General features: G+C 44.2%; 3 protein-coding genes across 6 annotated transcripts; 2 read left to right on the top strand and 1 right to left on the bottom strand.

The window, feature by feature from the left end:
• The first annotated feature begins 8,343 nt into the window (after positions 1-8,343).
• Positions 8,344-9,959, top strand: LOC139540629 (interferon-induced protein with tetratricopeptide repeats 2-like). Its single transcript, XM_071344438.1, has 2 exons — positions 8,344-8,376; positions 8,608-9,959. The coding sequence occupies exons 1-2, from the start codon at positions 8,344-8,346 to the stop codon at positions 9,952-9,954; spliced, it is 1,380 nt and encodes a 459-aa protein (XP_071200539.1). The 3' UTR covers positions 9,955-9,959.
• A 245-nt stretch (positions 9,960-10,204) lies between these two features.
• On the bottom strand, positions 10,205-14,729 carry prpf38a (pre-mRNA processing factor 38A). Its single transcript, XM_071346317.1, has 10 exons — positions 14,507-14,729; positions 13,932-14,091; positions 13,644-13,765; positions 13,461-13,546; positions 13,267-13,377; positions 13,010-13,116; positions 12,856-12,882; positions 12,545-12,636; positions 12,350-12,398; positions 10,205-11,546 (listed from the first exon to the last, which is right to left on the bottom strand). Exons 1-10 carry the CDS (start codon positions 14,634-14,636, stop codon positions 11,501-11,503), a joined length of 930 nt encoding a protein of 309 aa, XP_071202418.1. The 5' UTR covers positions 14,637-14,729; the 3' UTR covers positions 10,205-11,500.
• A 4-nt stretch (positions 14,730-14,733) lies between these two features.
• On the top strand, positions 14,734-24,823 carry orc1 (origin recognition complex, subunit 1). 4 transcript variants are annotated; one of them, XM_071346309.1, is made up of 20 exons: positions 14,734-14,992; positions 15,169-15,276; positions 15,413-15,540; positions 15,817-15,989; positions 16,252-16,684; positions 16,824-17,073; positions 17,483-17,605; positions 17,935-18,000; positions 18,104-18,208; positions 20,076-20,268; positions 20,392-20,514; positions 20,632-20,753; positions 20,978-21,079; positions 21,607-21,778; positions 21,865-21,972; positions 22,201-22,350; positions 23,146-23,265; positions 23,458-23,627; positions 23,714-23,801; positions 23,920-24,823. In XM_071346309.1, exons 2-20 carry the CDS (start codon positions 15,179-15,181, stop codon positions 24,118-24,120), a joined length of 2,925 nt encoding a protein of 974 aa, XP_071202410.1. In that variant the 5' UTR covers positions 14,734-14,992; positions 15,169-15,178; the 3' UTR covers positions 24,121-24,823. The 4 variants fall into 4 exon arrangements, with proteins under 4 accessions (XP_071202410.1, XP_071202409.1, XP_071202411.1 ...); XM_071346308.1 differs by having other exon boundaries at positions 20,389-20,514; XM_071346310.1 differs by lacking the exon at positions 17,483-17,605 and having other exon boundaries at positions 20,389-20,514.
• The last annotated feature ends 896 nt before the right edge of the window (positions 24,824-25,719 follow it).

Here is a 25,719-nt window from a genome sequence, read left to right as displayed (position 1 = left end):
GAATAATCAAGTTGTATTTTATTTGGATGAACAGACAGTGCACCCCAGTACTGACCCGCCACACACAACACCTTCCCAAAAACTCTCTCTCAGCATGCCTCCTGCATCCTCACATTCAGCAACTCATTTGCATAACATTGTGTGATGTGTAAAACATTACATTACCCCCTTCTTAAATTGAACTGTGTTTAATAAACCTGTGTAACGGATGTGAAATGGCTAGCTAGTTAGCGGTGGTGCGCGCTAATAGCCTTTCAATCGGTGACGTCACTTGCTCGGAGACCTTGAAGTAGTGGTTCCCCTTGCTCTGCAAGGGCCGCGGCTTTTGTGGAGCGATGGGTAACGATGCTTCGTGGGTGACTATTGTTGATGTGTGCAGAGGGTCCCTGGTTCGGCCCGGGTCGGGGCAAGGGGACGGACTAAAGTTATACTGTTACACCTGGACAAACACACACAAAATACCCTCTGAGAAGTGTACAGTAACCAAACACATTTAGAATGCATTGACCGTGTCAAACACAAAACCCTCTTGCCAAACAGGTCTCCTGATAATTCTTTGGGGTCTACCCCCATGACCCATGCGATTTTCTGCTGCAGTTGACTCAGGTGCTTGACCCATCTCAAATAACACACTTTCTCTTGCAGGTGCACAGTGCAACTCAGTGTTCATGTCTGTTTGCGTGGTATGAGTCTCTGTGTCTTTGACTGAGCTTTCAGTCCTGACAGTGTCCAGTTTTCGTTCCACTGAGACATTAACATCCCTTGGAGCCCCCATTCTCACAATGTCCCCCACCTTTCTCCTAAAGGGTAACCTAGACAACATTGGTTGCTTTTTCCTCAGAGTACCCTGTTTCCTTGAGGGGTAGTATTTATGACTAGGCACAAATGAGTCAGTGCACAACTCAGTCTTTTGTCCCTTGCCAGTGACCTCATGCTCTGAAACAACCCCAAAGTAAAGTTTGAGCCTGTTGTAGTGTACCACGGCATGATAACGTGCCTTACACTGTAATACTTCATACAACACCTCTGACAGTTTCTTTTGCAATTTTGAAAGGACTCTTTCTCAGTTTGGGTGACAACCCCTATTTCCTCTGGTAGTCTCTAAGCCATACGTATTCATTTTCCTCATACCTATGGGGTGTCACCGTTAGATCACAGTATTGCTTTTGTTTACCTGTGGCTTTTAAGTGATTTCTCTTTACAGCTTCCCTTACAGTGCTTAAATATCCTTGCACGTTTTGCACATACTGAGAAACATACTTTTCCCCTTAATTTTGTTGTGATCCCATAACCACATCAACCGGTAAAGTCCTTTCAGCACCGAACAGCACCCTGTATGGTGTGAACCCCGTGGAAGATTGAACACTACTCCTGTATGACATCATCTCATATGGGAGTATCTCATCCCAATTTCTTTGATTGTCATCAACAAAAAGTGACAGCATATTGATCAGAGTTCTGTTCCTTCTTTCCAATAAACCATCTGCTTGTGGGTGGTACGGAGTGGTTCGTGTTTTGTTCATTTGTAAAAGATGGCACATCTCTCTAAAAAGAGAAGATAAAAAATTTCACCCCTGGTCGCTATGGATAGAGCGAGGAACGCCTAGCTTCAACACAAATTCTTCTACCGGTTTCCTGGCCACTATTACTGCTTCCTGATTGGGCATGGCATATGCCTCTGACCACCTAGTAAAGTCATCTGACACTACCATAATGTGTTTGTTACCTCGTCCTGTCTCTGTAAACGGACCCATTAAGTCTACAGCTATCCTCTCAAAAGGGCGGCCTGTGACAGACCTTGTCATGGGCGCTGGACCCTGTAACTTGTATGCAGCACATGCCACACAGCCCTTACACCACTGTTTTATGGCTCTCTGCCAGTGATGTAAAGTACTTAAGTAAGAATACTTTAAAGTACTACTTAAGTAGTTTTTTGGGTATCTGTACTTTACTAATTATATTTTTGACTACTTTTACTTCACTACATTCCTAAAGAAGATAATTTACTTTTTACTCCATACATTTTCCCTGACATCCAAAAGTACTCGTTACATTTTTAATACTTAGCAGGACAGGAAAATGGTCCAATTCACACACTAATTCCTGGTCATCCCTACTGACTCACTAAACACACATGCTTCGTTTGTAATTGTTGGAATGTGCCACTGGCTATCCGTAAATTAAAAAACAAGAAAATAGTCCCGTCTGGTTTGCTTACTGTCCCTCAGGTTGTTTGAAGATCCTCAGCCACCTCAGTGAACTGTGATCAGATCTCAGTAGAAATGTCCTCCCCAACAAAAAGTGTCGGAAATGTTTAAGAAACACTACCACAGCAAGAAGCTCCTTCTTGGTAGTTGAATACTTCCTCTCCTGTTTTGACAGTGGCCGACTGGCATACGCTACTACTCTCTCTACCCTCGTGTTTCTGAGAGAGGACTGCCCCTATGCCTGTGTCACATGCGTCAGTATCCATTATGAAATCTAGATTTGGGTCTGGGAAAGCCAGTATGGGGCATGTGGTAAGCTTGGACTTTAATTCATTAAAGGCCACTTCACACGCTGCGTTCCACTCAAACATTTTCCCCTTATCTGTCAATCTGTACAAAGGCTCCGCCATAGCTATAAAATCTGGTATGAACCTCAAGTATGACGACAGGCCTAAAAAGCTTATTGCCTCTGTCAGTGACTTGAGGGTAGACCATGACCTGACTGTCTCTGTTTTCAAGGGGTCAGTGGACACTCCCTCAGCCGAGATGATGTGTCCCAGGTAGCTCATCTGTGACCTGACCAAATGGCACGTAGATGACTTCACCTTAAGTCCTGCCTACTCCAATCTGCTGAAAACCTAGTCTAAACACTTCACATGTTCCTGGAATGTACGACCAAACACTATGATGTTGTCTAAGTACACCAAACATGTTGTCCACTGTAAATCAGCCAGAACCAGGTCCATGAGACGCTGGAAGCTGCTTGGAGCATTTGTCAACCCAAACCCCATGACCTGGAATTTGAAAAGCCCTCTCTTTGTCACAATAGCAGTTTTGCAACAATTCTCGGGTGCATCTCGACATGCCAGTATCCACTGGCTAAGTCTAAAGTGGAAAACCTCTGAGCACTGGCAAGCGAGACCCAGGTCTCTTCGATGGATCAGTGGATCAGCATCTTTAACAGTGTTTTTGTTTAACCTTCTGTAATCCGCACAGAACCTGATTGAGCCATCCTTCTTCTTACTAACACCACTGGTTCGGCCCATGCACTGCTGGATGGGTTAACTATTCCCCTTTCTAACATGTCCTGCAAATGCTTGTTAAACTCTGCTTGCAGACGAACAGGCACCCACCTCAACGCTTGTTTGATAGGCCTGGTGTCCCATGTGTCAATCCTATGCTGGACTAGTTTTGTACAGCCCAAGTCAAAATCACCCGTGCTAAACACACCCACATAACTTCACACCATTTCCTTTACAGCTCTCAGCTGCACCTCAGTTAGCTGGCTGCAATCTGTCCAGCTCTTGCATTAACTATTCTACGTCCCACCTTGCTGTGGTAGGAGAGTATGGCGGCTGGTTAGAATCCTGTAGGCTAGCAACGATAGAGTCTCACTACCCTTCTCCCAGATAAAGAAACGTCCAGTTCAGCGCCCTCCCTCAGTAACTGAGACTGGAGTTACATTCAGTTTCCCCTTCACTGAGCTGCAAACGCTACATGCTACCAACAGGTTACTTGTATCAGTGGCTTTAACACAGGGCTCAAAATACAGAAAAAACACATAGGCTAGAACCCTTTCTACCATAGGCTACATGATTTATATTAAATACATTTTACAGTCTTGGTGGAGCGCCGCAGCGCTAAGTCTCTCCAACAGTACCCTGGAGAGGTTCGCTGGGCATGGACAAGTTAAACATTTTGTGCCCCTGTCTTTGGCAAAGTGGGCACTTATCATCAAGTCAAAATCAAATGTTATTGGTCGCATACACATATTTAGCAGATGTTATTGCGGGTGTAGCGAAATGCTTTTGTTCCTAGCTCTCACAGTGCATTGATATCTAACAATACATAACAATACATTTTATTGGCAGATAAAGGGTTTTTATCAAAACCAATCATTTTGGCACAGGAAAACACAGAATCCTACTAATTACTACACATGCTTAACTATGTCACTTTTGTTTTGAGCCGACTTCGCCATGGGCTTTGAACTGACCTAGCTAACATTAGCCAAAACAAATTGGAATTCGTAACATATTGTAGCGACCCGCACAGACAGCTGTGTGTTATGTGTTAGGCTAGGAGGTGGTTGTGTTGTACTGACCAGTACCCGGTGTTCGCGGGGTCCGACATGTCAATCAACCTGCTATCTGCCAATCACGGGAATGCCTGGAATGTTCTGATGCCGGGCATCCTGGTGGTTGGCGGAGTGGCGTGGAGGGGGGTTGGGCAGGGGGGTGGAGCATTGGAAGTTAAGACCAGGTTCAGCCTTTGTTCTCTCTCTCTTACGTCTGGGCTTCACAAGAGAAGGTCACGATTGGCTTGTGGGTTATCTGTCATCTATTTGGCGTGTGCTACGGCCCAAACAGTAGCCTGTGTAAAGTTGGTTTAATAAACCGTCAATTCGCAAACTCAAGCCTCTGTCTGGACAATTGTTCATTTATGATCTAGTCAGGTCATTACAATATCATAGCTTTTAGCAAATTCGGAATGTTACACGCCTCGGACTGAGACGTAGTCAGCAGATTATAAACCTCTAAAACAAGGGAAATGATGAGACTGGAAATAAGGTGTCTGGTTCATGGACAGCTTCACTCAAAATAAGGAATTAGCGCCACGGTCAAAGTACATCATCAACCAGAGCTGCCAAATATCGCAGTCTCCCCCTTGTGGTGACACTTGGTATAAATGACTTCCAATGTAACGTCTGGAAGACATATATTCTTAAACAGTATATTTAGTTAGAAAAATAAGGTGCGCATCTCTTAAATAAAAGAAAGTGAAAATAACACCAAACTGTGACCATACATATGTGTGTGTCACAGTAACATATTGTACAAATTGCGATTCATAACATATTGTACGAAATGGATGATGGACATCCACACATGAATACATACTATATAGAACGTAACATATCATACTAATTGGAGTGTTCCGGGTTTACATTTGCTATGTTACGTCTACCCCTGAGTCCAGGTTGAGGGGAATGGAAGCTTGTTGCATGCAACAGGGAGGGCCAATTGAATGCAAGGTTCACAAAAAATGTAAATCATAAAATAATTTCTAGCCTTTACATCTATGGGTAACAGGGTTCAAATCAATCTAACTTTATTGGTTGTGTACACAGATTTGCAGGTGTTATAGCACATGCAGCGAAATGCTTGTGTTACTAGCTCCAACAGTGCAGTAGAATGCCCGTCCGTCCGTCCAGCATCACTACTCTGGACGGTTCTGACTTAGAATATGTGGACAACTACAAATACCCAGGTGTCTGGTTAGACTGTAAACTCTCCTTCCAGACTCACATTAAGCATCTCCAATCCAAAATTAGATTTAGAGTCGGCTTCCTATTTCGCAACAAGGCATCCTTCGCGCATGCTGCCAAACATACCCTTGTAAAACTGACAATCCTACCGATCCTTGACTTGGGCAGTCATTTACAAAATGGCCTCCAGCGCTCTACTCAGCAAATTGGATGCAGTCTATCACAGTGCCATCCGTTTTGTCACCAAAGCCCCATATACTACCCACCACTGCGACCTGTATGTCCTCGTTGGCTGGCCTTCGCTTCATATTCGTCGCCAAACCTACTGGCTAAAGGTCATCTATATGTCTTTGCTAGGTAAAGCCCCGCCTTATCTCAGCTCACTGGTCACCATAGCAGCACCCACCCGTAGCACGCGTTCCAGCAGGTATATTTCACTGGTCATCCCCAAAGCCAATTCCTCCTTTGGCCACCTTTCCTTCCAGTTCTCTGCTGCCAATGACTGGAACGAACTGCAAATATCACTGAAGCTGGAGATTCATATCTCCCTCACTAACTTTAAGCACCAGCTGTCAGAGCAGCTCACAGATCACTGCACCTGTACATAGCCCATCTGTAAATAGCCAATAGCCATCCAACTACCTCCTCCCCATACTGTTATTTATTTTGCTCCTTTGCACCACAGTATCTCTACTTGCACATTCATCTACTGCACATCTATCACTCCCATATTTAATTGCTATATTGTAATTATTTCACCACTACGGCCTATTTATTGCCTTACCTCCCTTATCCTACCTCATTTGCACACACTGTATATAGACTTTTTCTATTGTATTATTGACTGTATGTTTGTTTATTCCATGTGTAACTCTGTGTTGTTGTTTGTGTCACAGTGCTTTGCTTTATCTTGGCCAGGTCGCAGTTGTAAATGAGAACTTGTTCTCAGCTAGCTTAGCTGGTTAAATAATGTCTTGTTACTAGTTCCAACAGGGCAGTAGAATGTCTTGTGTTATTAGCTCCAACAGTGCAGTAGAATGTCTTGCAAATACAATACAAATACACAAAAAATCTATTAATATACTGTATATTTTGTCCAGCTACATACTTAATATCAAAGATCAAAGCTGAATGTTAAAACAGGGCAATTACTGTATGTCATATTGGCCAGTAAGTACAACTGTATACTGAAGTAAGTGCATAGTTTACCATTTGAAACAATATACAGTACCAGTCAAAAGTTTGGATACACCTACTCATTCAAGGGTTTTTCTTGAATTAGACATCAAAACTATTAAATAAAACATATGGAATCATGTAGTAACCAAAAAAGTGTTAAACAAATCAAAATATATTTTGGATTCTTCAAAGTAGCCACCCTTTTCCTTGATGACAGCTTTGCACACGCTTGGCATTCTCTCAACCAGCTTCAGGAGGTACTCACCTGGAATGCTTGAAGGAGTTCCCACATATGCTGAGCAGTTGTTGGCTGCGTTTCCTTCACTCTGCGGTTCAACTCATGCCAAACCTTCTCAATTGGGTTGAGGTCGGGTGATTGTGGAGGCCAGGTCATCTGATGTAGCACTCCATCACTCTCCTTATTGGTCAAATAGCCCTTACACAGCCTGGAAGTGTGTTGGGTCTTTGTCCTGTTGAAAAAAAAATGATAGTCCCACTAAGCGCAAACCAGATGGGATGGCATATCGCTGCAGAATGCTGTGGTAGCCATGCTGGTTAAGTATGCCTTGAATTCTAAATAAATCACTGACAGTGTCACCAGCAAACCACCCCCACACCACCTCGTCCATGCTTCACGGTGGGAACCACACAGGCGGAAATCCTCCGTTCACCTACTCTGCATCTCACAAAGACACAGCGGTTGGAACCAAAAATCACAAATTTGGACTCATCAGACCAAAGGACAGATTTCCACCGGTCTAATGTCCATTGCTCGTGTTTCTTGGACGAAGCAAGTCTCTTCTTGTTATTGATGTCCTTTAGTAGTGGTTTCTTTGCAGCAATTCGACCATGAAGGCCTGATTCACACAGTCTCCTCTGAACAGTTGATGTTGAGATGTGTCTGTTACTTGAACTGTGTGAAGCATTTATTTGGCCTGCAATCTGAGGTGCAGTTAACTCTAATGAACTTTTCCTCTGCAGCAGAGGTAACTCTGGGTCTTCCTTTGCTGAGAGCCAGTTTCCTCATAGCGCTTGATGGTTTTTGCGACTGCACTTGAAGAAACTTTTAAACGTTCTTGAAATTTTCCGCATTGACTGACCTTCGTGTCTTAAAGTAATGATGGACTGTCCTTTCTCTTTGCTTATTTGAGCTGTTCTTGCCATAATATGGACTTGGTGTTTTACCCCTTCCTTGTCACAACACAACCGATCGGCTCAAACGCATTAAAGAGGAAAGAAATTCCACAAATGAACTTTTAACAAGGCACACCTATTAATGGAAATGCATTCCAGGTGAAGCTGGTTGAGAGAATGCCAAGCATGTGCAAAGCTTTCATCAAGGCAAAGGGTGGCTACTTTGAAGAATATAAAATATATTTTGATTTGTTTAAGACGTTTTTGGTTACTACACGATTCCATGTGTTATTTTATAGTTTTAATGTCTTCACTCTTATTCTGCAATGTAGAAAATAGAAAAAATATAAGAAAAACCCTTGAATGAGTAGGTGTGTCCAAACTTTTGACTGGTACTGTATATACTACAGTTCATTCTCTTTGTAGGAAATTACATGAGAGCGATGTCTAGGGCAGTCACCTATACATGTAGGTAAAAGCCTTCAATATGTGTGTTTCTGTTCGCTGAAATGGAAAGCAGAGTCCAAGCATTACGTGGAGGTGAACATTGGTTTTATGGCACCCAACCCACTGCACTGCAAGATAACGGTAAGGACATGGATATAAAGCCAGGGTGTTTACTCACTTGTCCAGGAAACTCAAGACAGACACAATAAATCATACTCCTGCTCAACTATGAAGTAAGTACTCCTTAAATAAAGAAAATCAACAAAAAACTGCAGATTCAATATAACTCAATGTTAACTAACTCAAATTAGATTAGGGATGGACTTGTATCACATTAACTTTTGATCTTGATGCTTAATAGTTTTAAATCAGTTTCCTGTTCCAACCCTTGTCTTAACCAGCCCTGCTCAGACCGCCCTGAAGACTAAACTGGAAGAGCTGGAGTGTCACTTCACCTGGGGACTGGAAGTCAGCAGGTCCAAGCTGCTCATTCACAGAAATCACCTGGAGGACATTGGCAGTGACGAGGGCTTTCCATGGCTGGGTCAGATGTACAACTTGTGGGCTTACATACACCACACCCTGGACTCCACTGACGCAGCCCTGCAGTGCCTCAGTAAGGCAGAGGAGGCCTTTCACCTAAACAGTCCTTCAGACACGATGGGTCCTTGGCAGCTGGTCCACTATGGGAACCTAGCCTGGGTGCACTATCACCTGGATAACCTGGCAGAGAGCCAGCGGTGCTTGACAAAGGTTGAGGGACTGCTACGAGATTACCCCTCGCCTTCCCAGGGAGAACTGCACCCTGAGGTGTGTGTTGAAAAAGCCTGGACCCTTATGAAGTTTGACCAGGACAAAAGACTGAAAGCAATAGATTACTTTCAAATGGCTATTGGGATGGAACCTGAGAGAAAGGAGTGGCAATCGAGCCATGCCTTGGCCTTAGAATCAGTCTATTTTCATCCAATCACCCAACAGAAGGAGTCTGAGGTTCTAGAGGAGCTGAGACTTGCCAAGGAACACGATCCAGACAACTTGTATGTAGCAAGTATCTATCTGCTAAGACTTGGCCGGAGTGGCCAGGTGAGAAGGGAGGAAGCGCGACAGCTAGCGCAGCAAATTTTAAAGAAGCCTGTCAGTTGCTACAGTGGTCTTAGACCCTTACTTAAGTTTTACAGAACATATTTATCACACAATGAAGCTATTGACCTAGCAGACGAGGCTCTGGAAAGACATCCAAATGTGCGCTACCTGAAAAAACAGCTAGCGATTTCCTACAAATGGAAAATATTTTCAAAGGAGGACAGTCCGAGGAGGCAGAGCATGTGCGACAGAGCCATCAGTCTCTATACAGATCTGATCTCACTCTATCCAGAGACATCACTAAAGGTCCAACTGGAGCTTGCAAGCATCTACGCAGAATCAGACATTGACAGGACAGAAATGGCCAATCAGATCTATGAGAATTTATTCTCCAGCGAGCAGGATCCATACGAGTTGCAGATGCTCTACTTCCATTACGCTACATACAACAACTTCCACATCCAGGATCGCAATGCATCAATTGATTATCACAAGAAGGCAGCAGAAATACCAAATCCTAACAAATACGGTAAAAAGAGTTTCAACATCTTGAGGAAGATTGAACAACGGGGAAGAAATCAAAGATGTGCAGAAATCTGGGAATTTCTCGAAAACCTTTCTTCTCACAATGAATAAAAGCAAGGAGGAGAATTAACCAATCAAAGAGGTTAACCAAATTGAGGGTCCCATATTGTACATACAATGTATTTTCTTTTTATGCTCTTTGGGCTCTTTAGACCAGGTTGGTGCTAAACAAAATGTGCCAAATGTTTTTTGTTGTTGTTGAAAGCGCAATGCAAATAAAACTATTGTTTAAATTATTTTTGTGTTTTTATACTAAAAGAATTGCTCATGCCCATAACACCTATTTTCATAATATTTCCAATGGGGGCAAAATAAGTTCTTTATTTGTATAAGTGTGGCAAACACTTTCAGTGTGTAAATCATAGCATTCCCACATTCAGACAAGGACAACATACGCATTGAGAGACATCCAAATCAAATGCAACTATTTTCACACTTATTCTGTAAAGATGAGGCACATCACATTACCCATTGTTTTTACAACAGCTCTCAAGGGTCTTGTTAAAACAAATCAAATTGGGATTAACAACCATTATTACCATGGTCCCAGACCTGCTTGGACTGACAATCCATACAACAAGGAGACTGTGCAGACATGACATCCTCAGTCTTCATGTTCAAAACATTGAGCAAAGGTCTCTGCTGGTGCATTGGGTTGTTGACAGCTGCCTATAAGCTGCAGATTTAAGAAATACAATTCAGATTGATTCTTTCTGTAACATAGTCTGAAAATATAAAAAAATGCAATCAGTTTCTAAAATGAAATACAAACACCAGGGGTTCCATACAGACGTAAAACCTTTGAACACATTTAACATCCAATTAAAAAAAGATCCCATATTCAATGGATTGTAGTTGAATTGAATTCTACCATTGACAAAGAGTGGGGTTTTACATCAGGAAGCCGAGTTTAAACCAGGGGTTTCAAACTCATTCCACAGACAGCCTAGAGTCCGCAGGTTTTTCCTTTCAATTAAGACCTAGATAACCAGGTGAGGGGACTTCCTTACTAATCAGTAACCTTAATTAATCAATCAAGTACAAGGGAGGAGCGAAAACCTAGGGACATTCTGCTCTCAGGGGAATGAGTTTGACACATGGTCTAAACAGATGACATACTATCAGAGTGGATAAATATGTTGGATGCCTTCTGGGAACTTCCTGAAAGAAAGCAGATGGCCTAGAGAAGTAGAAACCCTTATTGACGTCCCACAGCTTATTTCCCTTCTGATGTCGGGTCAGTTTTGCCCGGTCTACGAGTTGAGTTCTATTTTCTAGACATACCCTTACTGATTAGCCAGTGTTGCCACAATCACACCGGATCACGCAACAAAAGGTCCTTATGTTTAAAACATTGAGAAACTTTTTCCACTGATGTATAGGGTTGTGGACAGCTCCATACGAGCTGCAGATTTTAGAAATACATTGGAGATAGATTTTTACTGCAACATGGTCTGAAAATATCAAAAAAATGCAATCAGTTTCCAAAATTAAATATAAAATACCAGTGATTCCATACACAGACGTAAACATTTTGCCACATTAACTTCCAAGTCAAAAAGAGGAAATGTCCAAGAGAACAAAATACAAAAATGGGTCACTCGTTCCCTCTTCGACTCTTCTTGTGGCTCTTTTTTGAACTCCTGGAACAGAGATGAACAAATCAACAACAGTAGGTGACATAAACCAGGTTTCCATCCAACCATTTAATGAGCATGAATTACATGACGCATTAAAAAAGTAATGACCGGGCTGATGGAAACAGGAAATGCCGGTACAATTCTATACATTTCAACAGACAATGTTTGTTCAACATGGTGGGATCTTTTTGGGTCGGTAAACTTAATTATGCGAGAAATGGCAGTGGAAACGCCTTTATGCGCAAATATTGGCATAACAATCATATGGAAAAGCATGCAGCTTATTCGGATATGATGAACTTCACAGGGTGGTGAACGGGAAGGTGATGAGTATGATGCTCTTTTCCAATAAATATCGAGGGACCACAACAATCTCATCATGTAGGTAGCCTACCCACAATGTGTCTGCCAGCTGTTAGCTAGAGAGCATGTGCCAAGACCAGAGAGGGCACATTTGCTATATAATGCCAGTTTGTTTGTCAAAACCATCAGTAGAGTTAAAAATGCGACTGTACATGGGAATTTAATAGCAAAATATTTTTTTTATGTGCACTACATCACACACAGCCTTTTATCTGCAATAAATCCATTTGTGGGAAAATGCGCTTATTGTTTCATGCAGAATTTAGAATATTCACATGAAAATCTGTCGCCAATTGGATGGAAACCTAGCTACTCTCACACAAAAAACATCTCCATCTTTCATATGCTGGTATTCACAGACAATTCAACTACACCAAGAACATTGAAAGTGGCATTTTAAACTAGTATAGTGGCGAGGGTCTTTCTCTTGCTCCATGACTTACCTCTCTGGGGATTTGGAGTGACTGCGATGCCTGTGGCTTCTGTGATGGCCTGGGACAAAACAGAGCACCTCTAGGTCAGACTGGGACTATTGTTACAAACATGTTAAAGTCAAATGATTATAGCTGACAGTCACAAGCATAAACAAATATGCGACTTTTGATGTAGTGCGATGCAGTATGGCGTTGCTATGATACCTGGGGACTTTGAGCGGTGACGTCTCTCTCGGGAGCGGCTGCGGTGGCGACGGGGACTTTTGCTGCGGTGGCGCTCTCGTCTGGGGGATGGGCTGTGAGTTAAAACAGAAACAATACAGCCAACATTAATACAGCACTGCTTTTAAGTAACCAAGACCATACTCAATTAAATCTAAGCTTTAGTCCCTTTATAAATCAAACACTAAATTCTTTAACATTATATTTCAATATCTGAGTTTACCATCTGACGGTACAATGGAAAACACAAGGAAAATCCAGCAGAAAACAACCAAGGTAGAGACTCTACATACCTTCGTCTCTTGGGTGATCTGCTCCTCCTGGACAGAATAAAAAGGATAAAAGACGTTTAGTGTCTTCAGGATGTGAAAAGAAATTAATTCTGAGTATGTGTAAATGGCGAATAAAGGTGATTCTGGACTTTAGATTAGATCAATTACTAGTTACCGTCTGGGTGAACGGCTGCGTCTGTAGCGTGGCGAGGGCGAACGGCGAGGGCGGTCGTTGTCCCGGTAACTCCGTCTGTGGGGCTCCGGGGTCTGAACTCTCTCTGGCTGTAGACATTTGAACAGACAGACAGGAGATAAGAGACAGACATGAACAGAGTGAAACAACATTAACATTCCTCTGACTACTAGCCTAAGTTTACTCAACTTTACAGTTAGTCTATGCAGGCTCTAGGTGGATAAAGATAAGACGACAACCTTCTCCTCTTCCTCGTCTTCCTCGTCACTGGTCTCCACTTCATCCAGGTCCTCTTCTAGGGCGCTGATGCGTGTGTCTAACAACTCCGCCTCCTCAAGGACCTGCCTTTTCTGTAGTGAACACACACAAAAGAATGTCAGCGGTCTAGGTCAGTGAAAAGGGGTCTGAGCACATACAAGGGGGGTAGACTTACCTGAAGCCTGGGAAGGATGATGTCACACATTCTCTCAGAGTGTAGCAGTTCATCAATGAACTCATCTACATGTTGCAGCTCAAACTCTGAAACAAACAGTGAAAGGATATGGTGCCATTTAAAACCAGGAGACATTTTGCATTGTACAATCATTCCATTATACACATAAACGAAAGGACTCACCTCCATTTCTGTTCTGGCTCTTGATTTTTCGGTAGTCGTTGTACAGTGGTTCCAGGTATTTGTAGCAATCCACTGATGTCCCAGTCAACCTCATGTACATTGCTCCTAGCAAGCGGACATACCTAAGGTGAAGAAAAACATCACAGTGAGGTTTGTAATGAATGAGCGTACCGATTTGTTTATGTCACATTTGTCAAGCTAGGAGTTAGAAGACAGTTGATCTAACTTTTAAATGGATGATTAAATACATAAAGACGTATAATAAGCAGCCCAAAAGCCCAGACTTACTTGAAATCCTCGTTCTTGATGAATTCTACAATGATGTCTTTTTCTGGCTGAATCTGTAGCATCTTCAGAGTGAGACACAGAAACGGTGTAGGTTTGATATTTCCTCCATAGACTCCTCCGACAAACTTCAACGCCATGGCTTTGTCAACGACAAGTTCGGCTGTAGATCAATGAGAAAATAGTGATTAGAAAGATGATCAAACATGGTGCGGTTTGGACAAAAGTTGGATTCAGATGTTTATTTGATAGCGAGGGTTTCTAGAGACTATACATATTGTGGCTCTTTTCCGTCGCCACCCACCAGAATGATGCACAACTTAAGGAGTGCAACTAATACACAGACTCTCCAAAAGCATTCCAAAACCCTTCTACATGCATGGCATCAAGTAAGGCTAGCCAAGCCAATGCCTTTGGTGTGCATAAACCTCCTATTAGTGTGTGAGCGAGTCTAAGTGAGTGTAAGTAACTAACAGGGTAAAATGTACTAGACGTAAGCACACTTCCTAATAGTTACTTTGTTTACATGTGTGGTATTTGTACTTCAAGCTACCTAGCGTTAGCTAACTCCAACTCACCAGTCAGTCCAAAGCATTCTTCTTTCCAATATTTTGATTCATAAATTCGAGTACGAATAATTTTCTCTACCAAGTATTGTGGATTTGTTCCATGTATACTGTTTGCATCTTTAACAGTCCTATTTGCCATTTTTACTGCTCAAACCGGAATGAAAAATTAGTTGCTGTGGGAAACGAACTCGCATTAGAAGTTGCTGTATCTCTTCCCGTGTAACAACGTACACTTCCGGGGCAGAATGTGAAGGCGTTCATTGGTCGATACTTCAGTCACATGCCAAGCACGCAATTTTTCGCGCGAAAGGTAGAAAGTGCAGCCACATAATCCGTTGTACTAGACAACATTTTTTTTGTTTGTTAGCTAGCTACGTGTAAAATATAACTAGCTGTATTACTACACTATAGCGCATCTTCGTTTATATTAAACTGCTTGAAATTTGATCAACTTGCCCGTTCGACTTTTATCAGACGAGTGGCTGTCTCTTTTCTGTGAGTATTGCACCTAGCCTATTCATAGAGGTTAGCTAGCTAGCAAACTAAGGCCACCTTGCTTTTTGGGTTACCGAGTGCAAGTATGGCAACTATCTAACGTGAGTTGTCTTTGTCCCAAGTTGTCTAACCAAGTATTGATTTGCTCACTGTGCCAAAATGTGTCTTTTGTAAAGGTCTGCAATTATGGTCCGCTACTTTACAAGATTGAGAGTGAGACGTATCTACAAATGGGGCGGAAGACCTTGTATCTTCGACAGAAAATTAAAGAATTACGGCTTTGAGTAAGTTTCAACTTAGTTCTAGCATAGTGTCATAACATACATTTGCTTGGAGCCTCGTCAACAACGCTGTTCATTCATATTTTTGTTCCACTTGATTTCCAATGGAAACAATGTTTGTTGGTATTTTTCTCTCTAGGTACTTGACCATGAGCGTGGAGGGTCAGGAGGCAGTCACCACTGTAACACCTGGCCAGTACATCCTCATTGAGGGAAATGATGATGACAACCCCTTCGTTGCCAAGCTTCTCAAGTTCTTTAGCGATGGTGAGTCATGGTTTAATGTTATGCAATGTGCATAATGGCTTGCAACTTATTTAAAATAAATAATGATTAACCTTTATTTAACTAGGTAAGTTCTACTAGGCTGGCTAGCCTATCGGTATGAACTGTTATTTTTGCTCAGATGAATTTGGCAGAAATATGTTGAAAATGCTCTGTTAGTTGGGGAAACATTTTCATCCTTATTTCAAGCACCTAGGCATAAGTAGCAAAGTGGATCATGTCCTGCAATGACCTTGTGTACGTGTCTTTGGTCCTCAGAGTCCCACAAGCAGAAGAAGGCGCTGGTGCAGTGGTTCTTGCGCTTGTCTGAGGTGCCCCAAAATAAGAAGTTGTTGCTGGGCAGGAGCCCCCATCCCCAGGAGATCTTCTACTACCTGGGACGTGCCTGTGACGATGAGATCAACGTAGAATCCATCCTTGGCACTGTACATGTGAGGCAGCATAATTCACCAGTAGAACCGTAGTGTTAGCGCCTTTGCTCTCTCTTGTTGACTTGAGAGTTGGCCCTCTTAAGTATTAGATGTGTTTTTCCTTGTCCCTATTCACTTAGGATTGCTTTCGTAGTTGTTCGGTTCTGGTTCATCTGCTCAGTCTTTTGTGACTGTTGACATCATTAAAGCACTTAATAAATGTTGTTGTTCGATTTTTATATGGATTTTGATGCCATTTGAACGTCTTTCCTCTGCTCCCCAGGTCCAGCACGTCCCTGAAGATGCTCCTTTTCCAGAGCCTGGAACCAAGGACACCCTCTATGTAAAGCTGTCCTGGGACACCAAGGCCTTCAATGTCTTAGACCCTGTCCTGATGCAGGATACCCCTGCCTCAACCCTTCCCAAACCCGCTCTCTCTCTGTTTCCCCCCCGTGCTTCCCCCGCGGTAACCCCTGTGTCTCGGGGCCCAGTGCGTTGTGCCCTGCCCGCCCCAGACCCCACAGTGATGAGGAGAGCAGGGTCTGTGTCTGACACTAGAGCCACCATGAGCGCCGGGAAGATGGGTACCCTTGAGGCAGAGTCGATCCACTCTGCCTCCAAGCTCTCTGCCTCTAAAATCCTGAGCGCCAAGAGGAGGGGCAGCGCTGCAGACACACCAGGTGTACGCAAGAAACTACAGCTCAGCATCGGGGCCAGTGAGTGTCTATCTCAGGATGTGATCATCTAAAATGAATCCATTTTTAACAGTATGTTGGTCAAGAGGAGATGGTGGAGCGCCTGGGAGAGCAGGTCCTGGTGGTGTAACGTTTGTGTGTGTGTGTCTACTCCTACAAGGTCCAGGGAAGAGAATGACCAGAGCAGATGTCCTCTGTGAGCTCTTGGATGAGGAGGTGGAGTCAGAGAAAGGGATGTCCCTCAAACTGAGCTCCTCAGTTTCACACTCCCTCCAGCATGGCTGCAGCCTCTCTCCCATGAGAAGTGGCTGCAAGACCCCTAACGGCCAGAGGGAGTTCCCCTGGAAGCTCGCCTCGATCAGCCTGGACAGACTGTCTCCTACTGCCCTGGGAGAACAGGACTTCTCCAGGTAGGGTTAGGGTTAGACTCAGAGTATCCTTGACTCTGGTACCACAGGAATATACAGAGTTATGTGTGATGCTGTTTCTACAGGGCTTACAGGAGTTGTACAACGCTACAGAGATCAGCTGTACAACGTTACACAGATCAGCTGGTGCCATTTGGGTTAGATCTTAGCTATTTTTCACATTTTCGTCGCGTGTGCTTTGCAAAATAGCTACTTGTCAGCCTCTAAACATAATTCTTAACACTATATTCAAGTTCAATGTTCTGGTTGTGGAAGCTTTACCATCTTCCCAGGGTCCTCCAAGCTCAATGTCCTGGTTGTGGAAGCTTTACCAACATCATCCCAGGGTCCTCTAATGTACTGTGAGTAGTATCAGTAAGCCAGTGTGTCCCCTCCTTCCCTCCCTCTACAGTGTTCTGTTGCTGGCACTAGAGGATGAGGTATTTGAGGCAGGGTTACCTACAGACTCTGGCTCTGCCAAGACCCCCAAGAAGAGACAGGCCACCCCCAGGAGGAACTATGTTAGGGGACAGAAGTGAGTGTGCCACCCCAGGTCCGGTGACAGGAGCACGGGTGTGGTGGTGTAGGCGGGGTATAGCGGTCAGATTGGAGCACTTGGTGGGAGCTTGCCTGTCTGTCTTCAGACATGGCTTCGCAGCAGATGGTACATACTTCCACTGGCTTCATTTGAGATGGGTTAAAAATCCACAGCTAATGAGAGACGTCACTTAGCCGATGTTGATAAGCAGTGTGTTTACTACGGGCAGCTAAATCACCTTAACCAATAGACAAGTCACATATTTGTAGTAATAGTACATTGCAAATTGAGTGTCTTGACTCATATACTTTTCTGTCTTCCCAAAGAGCTACCGCCCCCTCCAGGAGGAAAGAGTCTGCCATGGCCATTAGAGAGCCTGCTCTGGGGGTGCTGTTAGTATCTAACAGTCTGATTGATCAGTCACATTATTGATTACTCTGTTCTTATGATCCCATTCAGTTATTTATATTTCTTATTATCGTCTGTGTGTCTCAGGGCGGAGGAGGACTCTGAGGACTCTCCCATGCAGCCGATTGCCATGACTCCTCGCTCCAAGAGGAAGTCAGCCCAGCTGGTGTCGTTACGCATCAGGAAGCAGTTGTAAGTGCTGGCTGTCATGTGACTTATAGGTATGCCCCATAGAGAATGATGGAGGTCTCCAGATGGATAAAACCTGTTTTTGGACATTACCATTGAAGGCTTCCACCGTTTTAAAGTAGTCAACTATGGGTTAAGGAAGGATCATTCAGGTCATCGGGATTCCATCCAGGTCATTGGGAGGGATCAACCAATGAATTCTACTTGAGAGCAAGCATTCCATAACTGCAAGTTGCAGTAAATCACCAACCGTGGCTTTATACCTGTTCAAACAACACACTCCAAGTGGCAGTATGCACCCTTGCAGTGTGTATACCAACTCATAGAAGTACTAGAAGAAAATGGACTACTTCAAAATGGAGATGTCCTCAATGGCGCTGCCAAAGATGATTTATTATATTGACAAGATAGTCGAGTGACCACTCTAACAATGGAAATGCATGTCCTCAAAGATGAAAGCGCTGTACTGTCTTTGATGGAATCAAATTTATTTATATAGCCCTTCGTACATCAACTGATATCTCAAAGTGCTGTACAGAAACCCAGCCTAAAACCCCAAACAGCAAGCAATGCAGGTGTAGAAGCACGGTGGCTAGGAAAAGCTCCCTAGAAAGGCCAAAACCTAGGAAGAAACCTAGAGAGGAACCAGGCTATGAGGGGTGGCCAGTCCTCTTCTGGCTGTGCCGGGTGGAGATTATAACAGAACATGGTCAAGATGTTCAAATGTTCATAGATGACCAGCATGGTCAAATAATAATAATCACAGTGGATGTCGAGGGTGCAACAGGTTAGCACCTCAGGAGTAAATATCAGTTGGCTTTTCATAGCCGATCATTAAGAGTATCTCTACCGCTCCTGCTGTCTCTAGAGAGTTGAAAACAGCATGTCTGGGACAGGTAGCACGTCCGGTGAACAGGTCAGGGTTCCATAGCCGCAGGCAGTTGAAACTGGAGCAGCAGCACAGCCAGGTGGACTGGGGACAGCAAGGAGTCATCATGCCAGGTAGTCCTGAGGCATGGTCCTAGGCCTCAGGTCCTCCGAGAGAGAGAATTAGAGAGAGCATACTTAAATTCACACAGGACACCGGATAAGACAGAAGTACTCCAGATATAACAGACTATGACAGACCCTAGCCCCCCGACACATAAACTACTGCAGCATAAATACTGTAGGCTGAGACAGGAGGGGTCAGGAGACACTGTGGCCCCATCCGATGGAAGGCTGGCGGGATGAGGCGAGACCAGGTGGGACCATTCTAGCCAATGAACAACAGACACAACTCCGGTATAATGTAGTTATTTTTCTGAATTTGCTGAAATCCTACATATCAGTGCATTCGGAACAACCTAACCCGTATGAAACTTCTATTGGATCAAAGAAGCCTCACGTAGCAAATTAGCAATTCCTTTTTTGTTGTTGACTAAATTAGACACGCTTTGACCTTCATACAAAAATTCCTCACTTTGTGGTCTTATTTTCATGGACAGATTTTGGGTGGAGTAAACCCTCATGCTTCACCTTTTTCACTATGGCTCTGCCCATGTGCTCAAACACAGACACACAGAAAAGTCCTCTAATTCTATCTCTGGTATGCCCCTACTGGCTGAAAGGAACTGTGACCGTCTAAGGAGTAATTTAAATAATTTAAATCTGAGTGATTTTAAATTAGTTGGAAAAAATGTAACAAGATTGACAGGTTGTTTAATGATACCTCTATGTGGTGGTTGCCACCAATTGATGTAATCAACTCAGTTCAATTTGTATCTCAAGAAATGCATTTTATTTATTTTTTATCTGCCTATTCTACAAAGTATTTTTGGAATGCCGTTTTGAAGTATTACTTACTAAAATGTGTAATTTGTTTTTATAGGAATCTGTTGGACAATACCCAAGAGCTGATCTCTGATGGCGATGATGAGAGTTTCGTTCCCTACAAGAAGGTCCTACAGAGCAGCAGCGATGAAGAGAAGACAGAGAGTGAGGAAGAGGCAGTGGTGATGAAGACCAGAAGAAGAAATTGCAAGACCTCCGCCATGACCCCACGCAAAACGGCCAGCAAGAAGGTATGTATGGCTGTGGTAGGCTTCTGTGGTGCCTGTGTAATTTGTTTTTATAGGAATCTGTTGGACAATACCCAAGAGCTGATCTCTGATGGCGATGATGACTGTTTCGTTCCCTACAAGAAGGTCCTACAGAGCAGCAGCGATGAAGAGAAGACAGAGAGTGAGGAAGAGGCAGTGGTGAGGAAGACCAGAGGAAGAAATTGCAAGACCTCCGCCATGACCCCACGCAAAATGCCCAGCAAGAAGGTATGTATGGCTGTGGTAGGCTTCTGTGGTGCCTGTGTAATTATTATTTTTTCATTCTGACCTGAGCTGAGGAAGGGATTGAGGAATTCTATGGGTTTTCCATGTTTTCTCATCCAGGCCACCCCCCGTCATGCCAACCCAACTACCCCCCGGACCCCCCGTCATGCCACTCCCAGTATTCCCAGCCGGACTGTTCCAGCCAGGCAGCCTGGGAACATCCTGGAGGAGGCCAGGGCTAGGTGAGAACAAACTGGCATCGTATCCAGACGGTAGATTTCAGCCAATGATTTACTTTTGTGTTTAAGTCAGGGATGGGCAACTTTAATGGGGGTGGGGGCCACAAAAAAATCGTAACTCATCATGATGGACCGCAGCTGTCTCTTCCCTGTAGGGAGCAGGAGTTCTTTTATTTATTTAGATGTGATCTTTGTTGTTTTCTTAACGTGTGTGTCCCTGTCCTCAGGCTGCATGTGTCGTCAGTACCAGAGTCTCTTCCCTGTAGGGAGCAGGAGTTCCAGGATATCTATAACTTTGTGGAGAGCAAGGTTATGGATGGGACCGGAGGGTAAGATTGACAGACACCTCACTACGTTTCAGGAAATATTGTTACTGTGTAACTGTCGCACCAAAACCAGAATCTTCAGGAACTTGAGAAACGCCATATTTACCCCTAAAAAAACTTCTGAAGCTATTTTGAATAAATATATTTGGTCTTAGTCATGAAATGTTGGCAGATATTGTCAGGGAAACTCTGGGTCATGTTCAGTTGGAACCAAGGGGAGAAAGTACTGTGAAATGACACTACAATGAGTGTTGGCTTCTCATTAGACAAGTTCAGTAGTGCTTCCTCAGTTTTTCTCTAGTTTCACCCCTTCTGAACAAGACCCTGGATTAGCTGTTCTATGTGATGGTCAGTAACAGTAGAGTTTACATAAATCACAAAAATATCAACACCGTCACGGTAGCTCGCAGGAAGGTTTGTTTTGATGGAAAATTTACTTTTGTTTCTTATGTTGATGCAAGTAATGTCGACACTCCTTAACTTGCTGGTATAGCGTTATGGAAAAAGGGTTACAGTAGCTGTCTGTCTAGGTGTATGTACATCTCTGGTGTTCCGGGAACTGGGAAAACCGCCACCATCCACGAGGTTATCCGGTGTCTACAGCACGCCTCTGATATGGATGAAATCCCCACGTTCCGATTCATCGAGATCAACGGCATGAAAATGACCGACCCTCACCAAGCCTACGTCCAGATTCTACAGGTGTGTGTGTGTATATACACAAACACACACACACACACACTCACTCTCCAAGTATCAGTGTAACTCCTGACTGTGTTCTCCTCCAGAAACTGACCAACCAGAAGGTGACCGCTGACCACGCCGCAGCCCTATTAGAGAAGAGGTTCAGTAACCCCGCCCCCAAGAAGGAGACCACCGTGCTACTGGTGGACGAGGTAAGGTCGATGTTTATCCACTCTGTCTCGACTCTAAGGATAGAAGAATACGTAACCATTGTTGACGCCAACTGGGAAATGCTGATAATGGATTTGAAGACAGAATCGTCTATGTTCTATACTCAATCGCTCTATTCTACATATTTATTGACTTGAATGTAGATGCCCAGTCTAGTCATTCTGTTTCTATGACTGACCCTGTGTTTCACACTCCCCCCCACACCCCAGCTGGACCTTCTATGGACCAGGAAGCAGAATGTCATGTACAACCTGTTTGATTGGCCGACAAGGCGCCACGCCCGCCTGGTGGTGCTGACCATCGCCAACACCATGGACCTGCCTGAGCGGATCATGATCAACAGGGTGGCCAGCAGACTGGTAAGGACCGTGGAGATACTTCAGTGCACTGGTTGTCAAACATCTCCTTGGACCCAGACGTTTCACAATTTAGTTCTAGCCCTGAACTAGCTCACCTGATTCTCCTAGTCAAGGGCTTGATGACCGGTTGAATCCGGTTTGTTAGCTCTGGAATGGATCAAACGCACAGACGGGTTGGCTGACAACGTTAGGAAAATGATGTACGAACATGGATGTGGCCGGAAGCCAAGCTTTCTGATTCTGAACAGTCGGATCGCTGGCAGCAATGACAGGAATCTGCCATGTGGGCATCATAGGTGGCTCGTTTCATCTTGTTCTTCATACCATGTCTTGTTTTCACTAATGTCAATGCTAATACGGAAAAATGTGCTCGCTAGCTAACTAACAACTGTAAAGCTGCTCATTTGTGTAAATGTGTTTGTTTTCAATAAAGATTGAGACAAAATATAGTTTATATGTTGTCAACAGTCTAAGCCAACCCGTCTGTTTTGCCCCATAGTTGCGTTCGTGTCGATTTTGTTGTTAAACAACCAACCCATGTATGGAACGGCCTGCTGGGGTTCCCAGACGAGCGGTTTGAGGACCACTGCATCAGTGTTCTATTGAAGTCCACTCCCCACCACACGATGGAGCTGTTAGATTGTTGGGCCAGGCTGGCTTTTACTGTATATAGTCTGAATTGCTGTGAAATTCTTTCAGCATGTTTGCGGGCCTCTTGAAGTGCAGATCAAACCAGTGTCCATATGGAAGTGTTTGTTTTGAACTAACTCCCTGTGCGTTTCTCTGTATGTCCAGGGCCTGACCAGGATGTCGTTCCAGCCGTACAGCTTCAAGCAGCTGCAGCAGATCATCACGTCCAGACTGAACAAGGTCAAGGCCTTCGAGGAGGACGCTATGCAGCTGGTCTCCAGAAAGGTAGGCCATATTGTCCCTCTATTATTCAGCCCAGGGGTGCACGACTCAGGTCTTCCACAGTCCTGCTGTTTTCTTTTCTCCCTGCCTCTTAATTGATCAGTTAATGCCATCTATTGGAATGATACTGTGAAGTGTTCTGTGACTACCTTTTGGTCAGTGGTGTCTGAGCGCTGTCCTCCCTTTGTCCTCTAGGTGGCAGCGTTGTCAGGAGACGCCCGGCGCTGTCTGGACATCTGTCGCCGCGCCACTGAGATTTGCGAACACTCCGCCTCGCACCCGTCCTCCGCGGGATTGGTGAGAATGAGTCATGTGATGGAGGCCCTGGATGAGATGTTCTCCTCCTCCTACATCACGGCCATCAGGTAAGAGACACACCATTGCTCCACAGACCTGTCAGTCTGTTCCCAATGGCCCAGAGCGCTGTCAATCTATGTGAAATCTCTGTTAGGTGTGCATCGTTGCAGGAGCAGCTCTTCCTGAGGGCGGTCATTGCTGAGTTCCGGCGGCTGGGACTGGAGGAGGCCATCTTCCAACAGGTATAGGACCTAATGAGTACAACATTGACTTACTACAGCTCTTGCTCAACACATCTTTCCCTCTTTTACCTGTGTTGTGGAGTTCCCTTATCTAAAGTCCACTGTCCCCTCCTCCCAGGTGTTTGTGCAGCACCAGGCTCTGAGTCGTGTGGAGGGCCTGCAGCCCGTCAGTGTGTCCGAGGGTCTGGCCGTGTGTCAGCGTCTGGGTGCGTGTCGTCTGCTGCTGCTGGAGGCCAGCCGTCTAGACGTGCTACAGCGGGTCAGACTCAACGTCAGCCAGGATGACGTGCTCTACGCACTCAAAGCTGTCAGAGACTGAGGACCACCGGGGGTCTTAAGGTACAGGGGGGAGGATGAGGGTCTTATTGTGGCCCAAAAGAGAACCTGCTCCATCACTACCAGTCAACTTGGTCAGTTTGAATTTCAACAACCAAGAGCCCTCTCTAACTACAACTCATCAGGACCACCGTTGGACCACACAGTCCCACGCCTCAACCACAGCCAATACTACTGTACCACTCAGGACTGGGAATTTGAATCCCACCGACACCTTGTCTGTGTCCACGGTTGGTCTTTTTAGAGGCTCAGTTTGGTTTGATGCCATCTTCTGAGAGGTTTTAGGAATTCTTCTGTTTTAGTATTCTTTTACAAATGCTTTTCAATGTCCTTGTCAGCACAGCATTTTTGGAAGCTCTTGAAGGGAAACTGCAGTGCACATGAACATTTGATGGAGTTCTGTCATAATTCAAGAACACAAATCATGATTTATATTATATTGGTTTTATGTTTGTTTACTGAAAATTGCCCTTGTTACAAACTTTTGTAAGGATATTTAGATCTGGTTTTAACTCATTGTGTTGATGGGAGGAGAGCTAACTTCCCATCAGTTAGCAATTTGACTTTCCTCTTTATCCTTATTCAAGCATTTTAATGTTGCTCTTGTTGGTTTTAGGATGTTCTTCATTATTATGTGATTATTGTATCTACAAAAGTAATAAAGATATTTAATAACAATGCTTGTATATGAAGGCCTAGTTTTCCATTCTTCATGTAGTCCTGATTACATTACTTGAACAAATTACCTGCACCGGTATTGCTTTCCAGAGGTTAGAATGAAGAAAGCATATTTTGTAGGGATAAGCTAATGATGGACATTTGGAAAGTATTCAGACCCCATAATGACAAAGTAAATCAGGTTTTTAGAAATGTTTGCTAATTTATTAAAACTGAAATGTCTTATTTAGACCATTTGCTATGAGACTGTAAATTGAGCTCGGGGGCCTTCTATTTTCATTGATCCTCCTTGATGTTTCTACAACTGGATTGGAGGCCACCTGTGGTAAATTCAATAGATTGGACATGATTTGGAAAGGCACACACCTGTCTATGTCCCACAGTTGACAGTGCATGTCAGAGCAAAAACCAAGCCATGAGGTCGAAGGAATTGTCCGTAGAGCTCCGAGACAGGATTGTGTTTTGAGGCAATGATCTGGGGAAGGGTACCAAAACATGTCTGCAGCTTTGAAGGTCTCCAAGTGGCCTCCCATCAACTCCAAGTGGCCTCCCGACACAGTGGCCTCCCATCAACTCCGAGTGGCCTCCCGACACAGTGGCCTCCCATCAACTCCAAGTGGCCTCAGGACACAGTGGCCTCCCATCATTCTTAAATGGAAGTTTGGATCCACCAAGGCTCTTCCTAGAGCTGCCTGAGCAAACTGAGCAATCGGGGTCAGGGAGGTGACCAAGAACCCGATGGTCACTGACAGAGCTCCAGAGTTTCTCTGTGGAGATGGGAGAACCTTCCAGAAGGCTAACCATCTCTGCAGCACTCCACCAATCAGGCCTTTGTGGTAGAGTGGCCAGACGAAGCCACACTTCAGTAAAAGGCACATGACAGCCCGCTTGCAGTTTGCCAAAA

The sequence above is a fragment of the Salvelinus alpinus genome, chromosome 16 (genome assembly GCF_045679555.1).
Source record: "Salvelinus alpinus chromosome 16, SLU_Salpinus.1, whole genome shotgun sequence".
NCBI lineage: Eukaryota > Metazoa > Chordata > Actinopteri > Salmoniformes > Salmonidae > Salvelinus > Salvelinus alpinus.
Note: the sequence above shows the minus strand (reverse complement) of the source record. Positions and strands in the feature narration are given on the sequence as shown.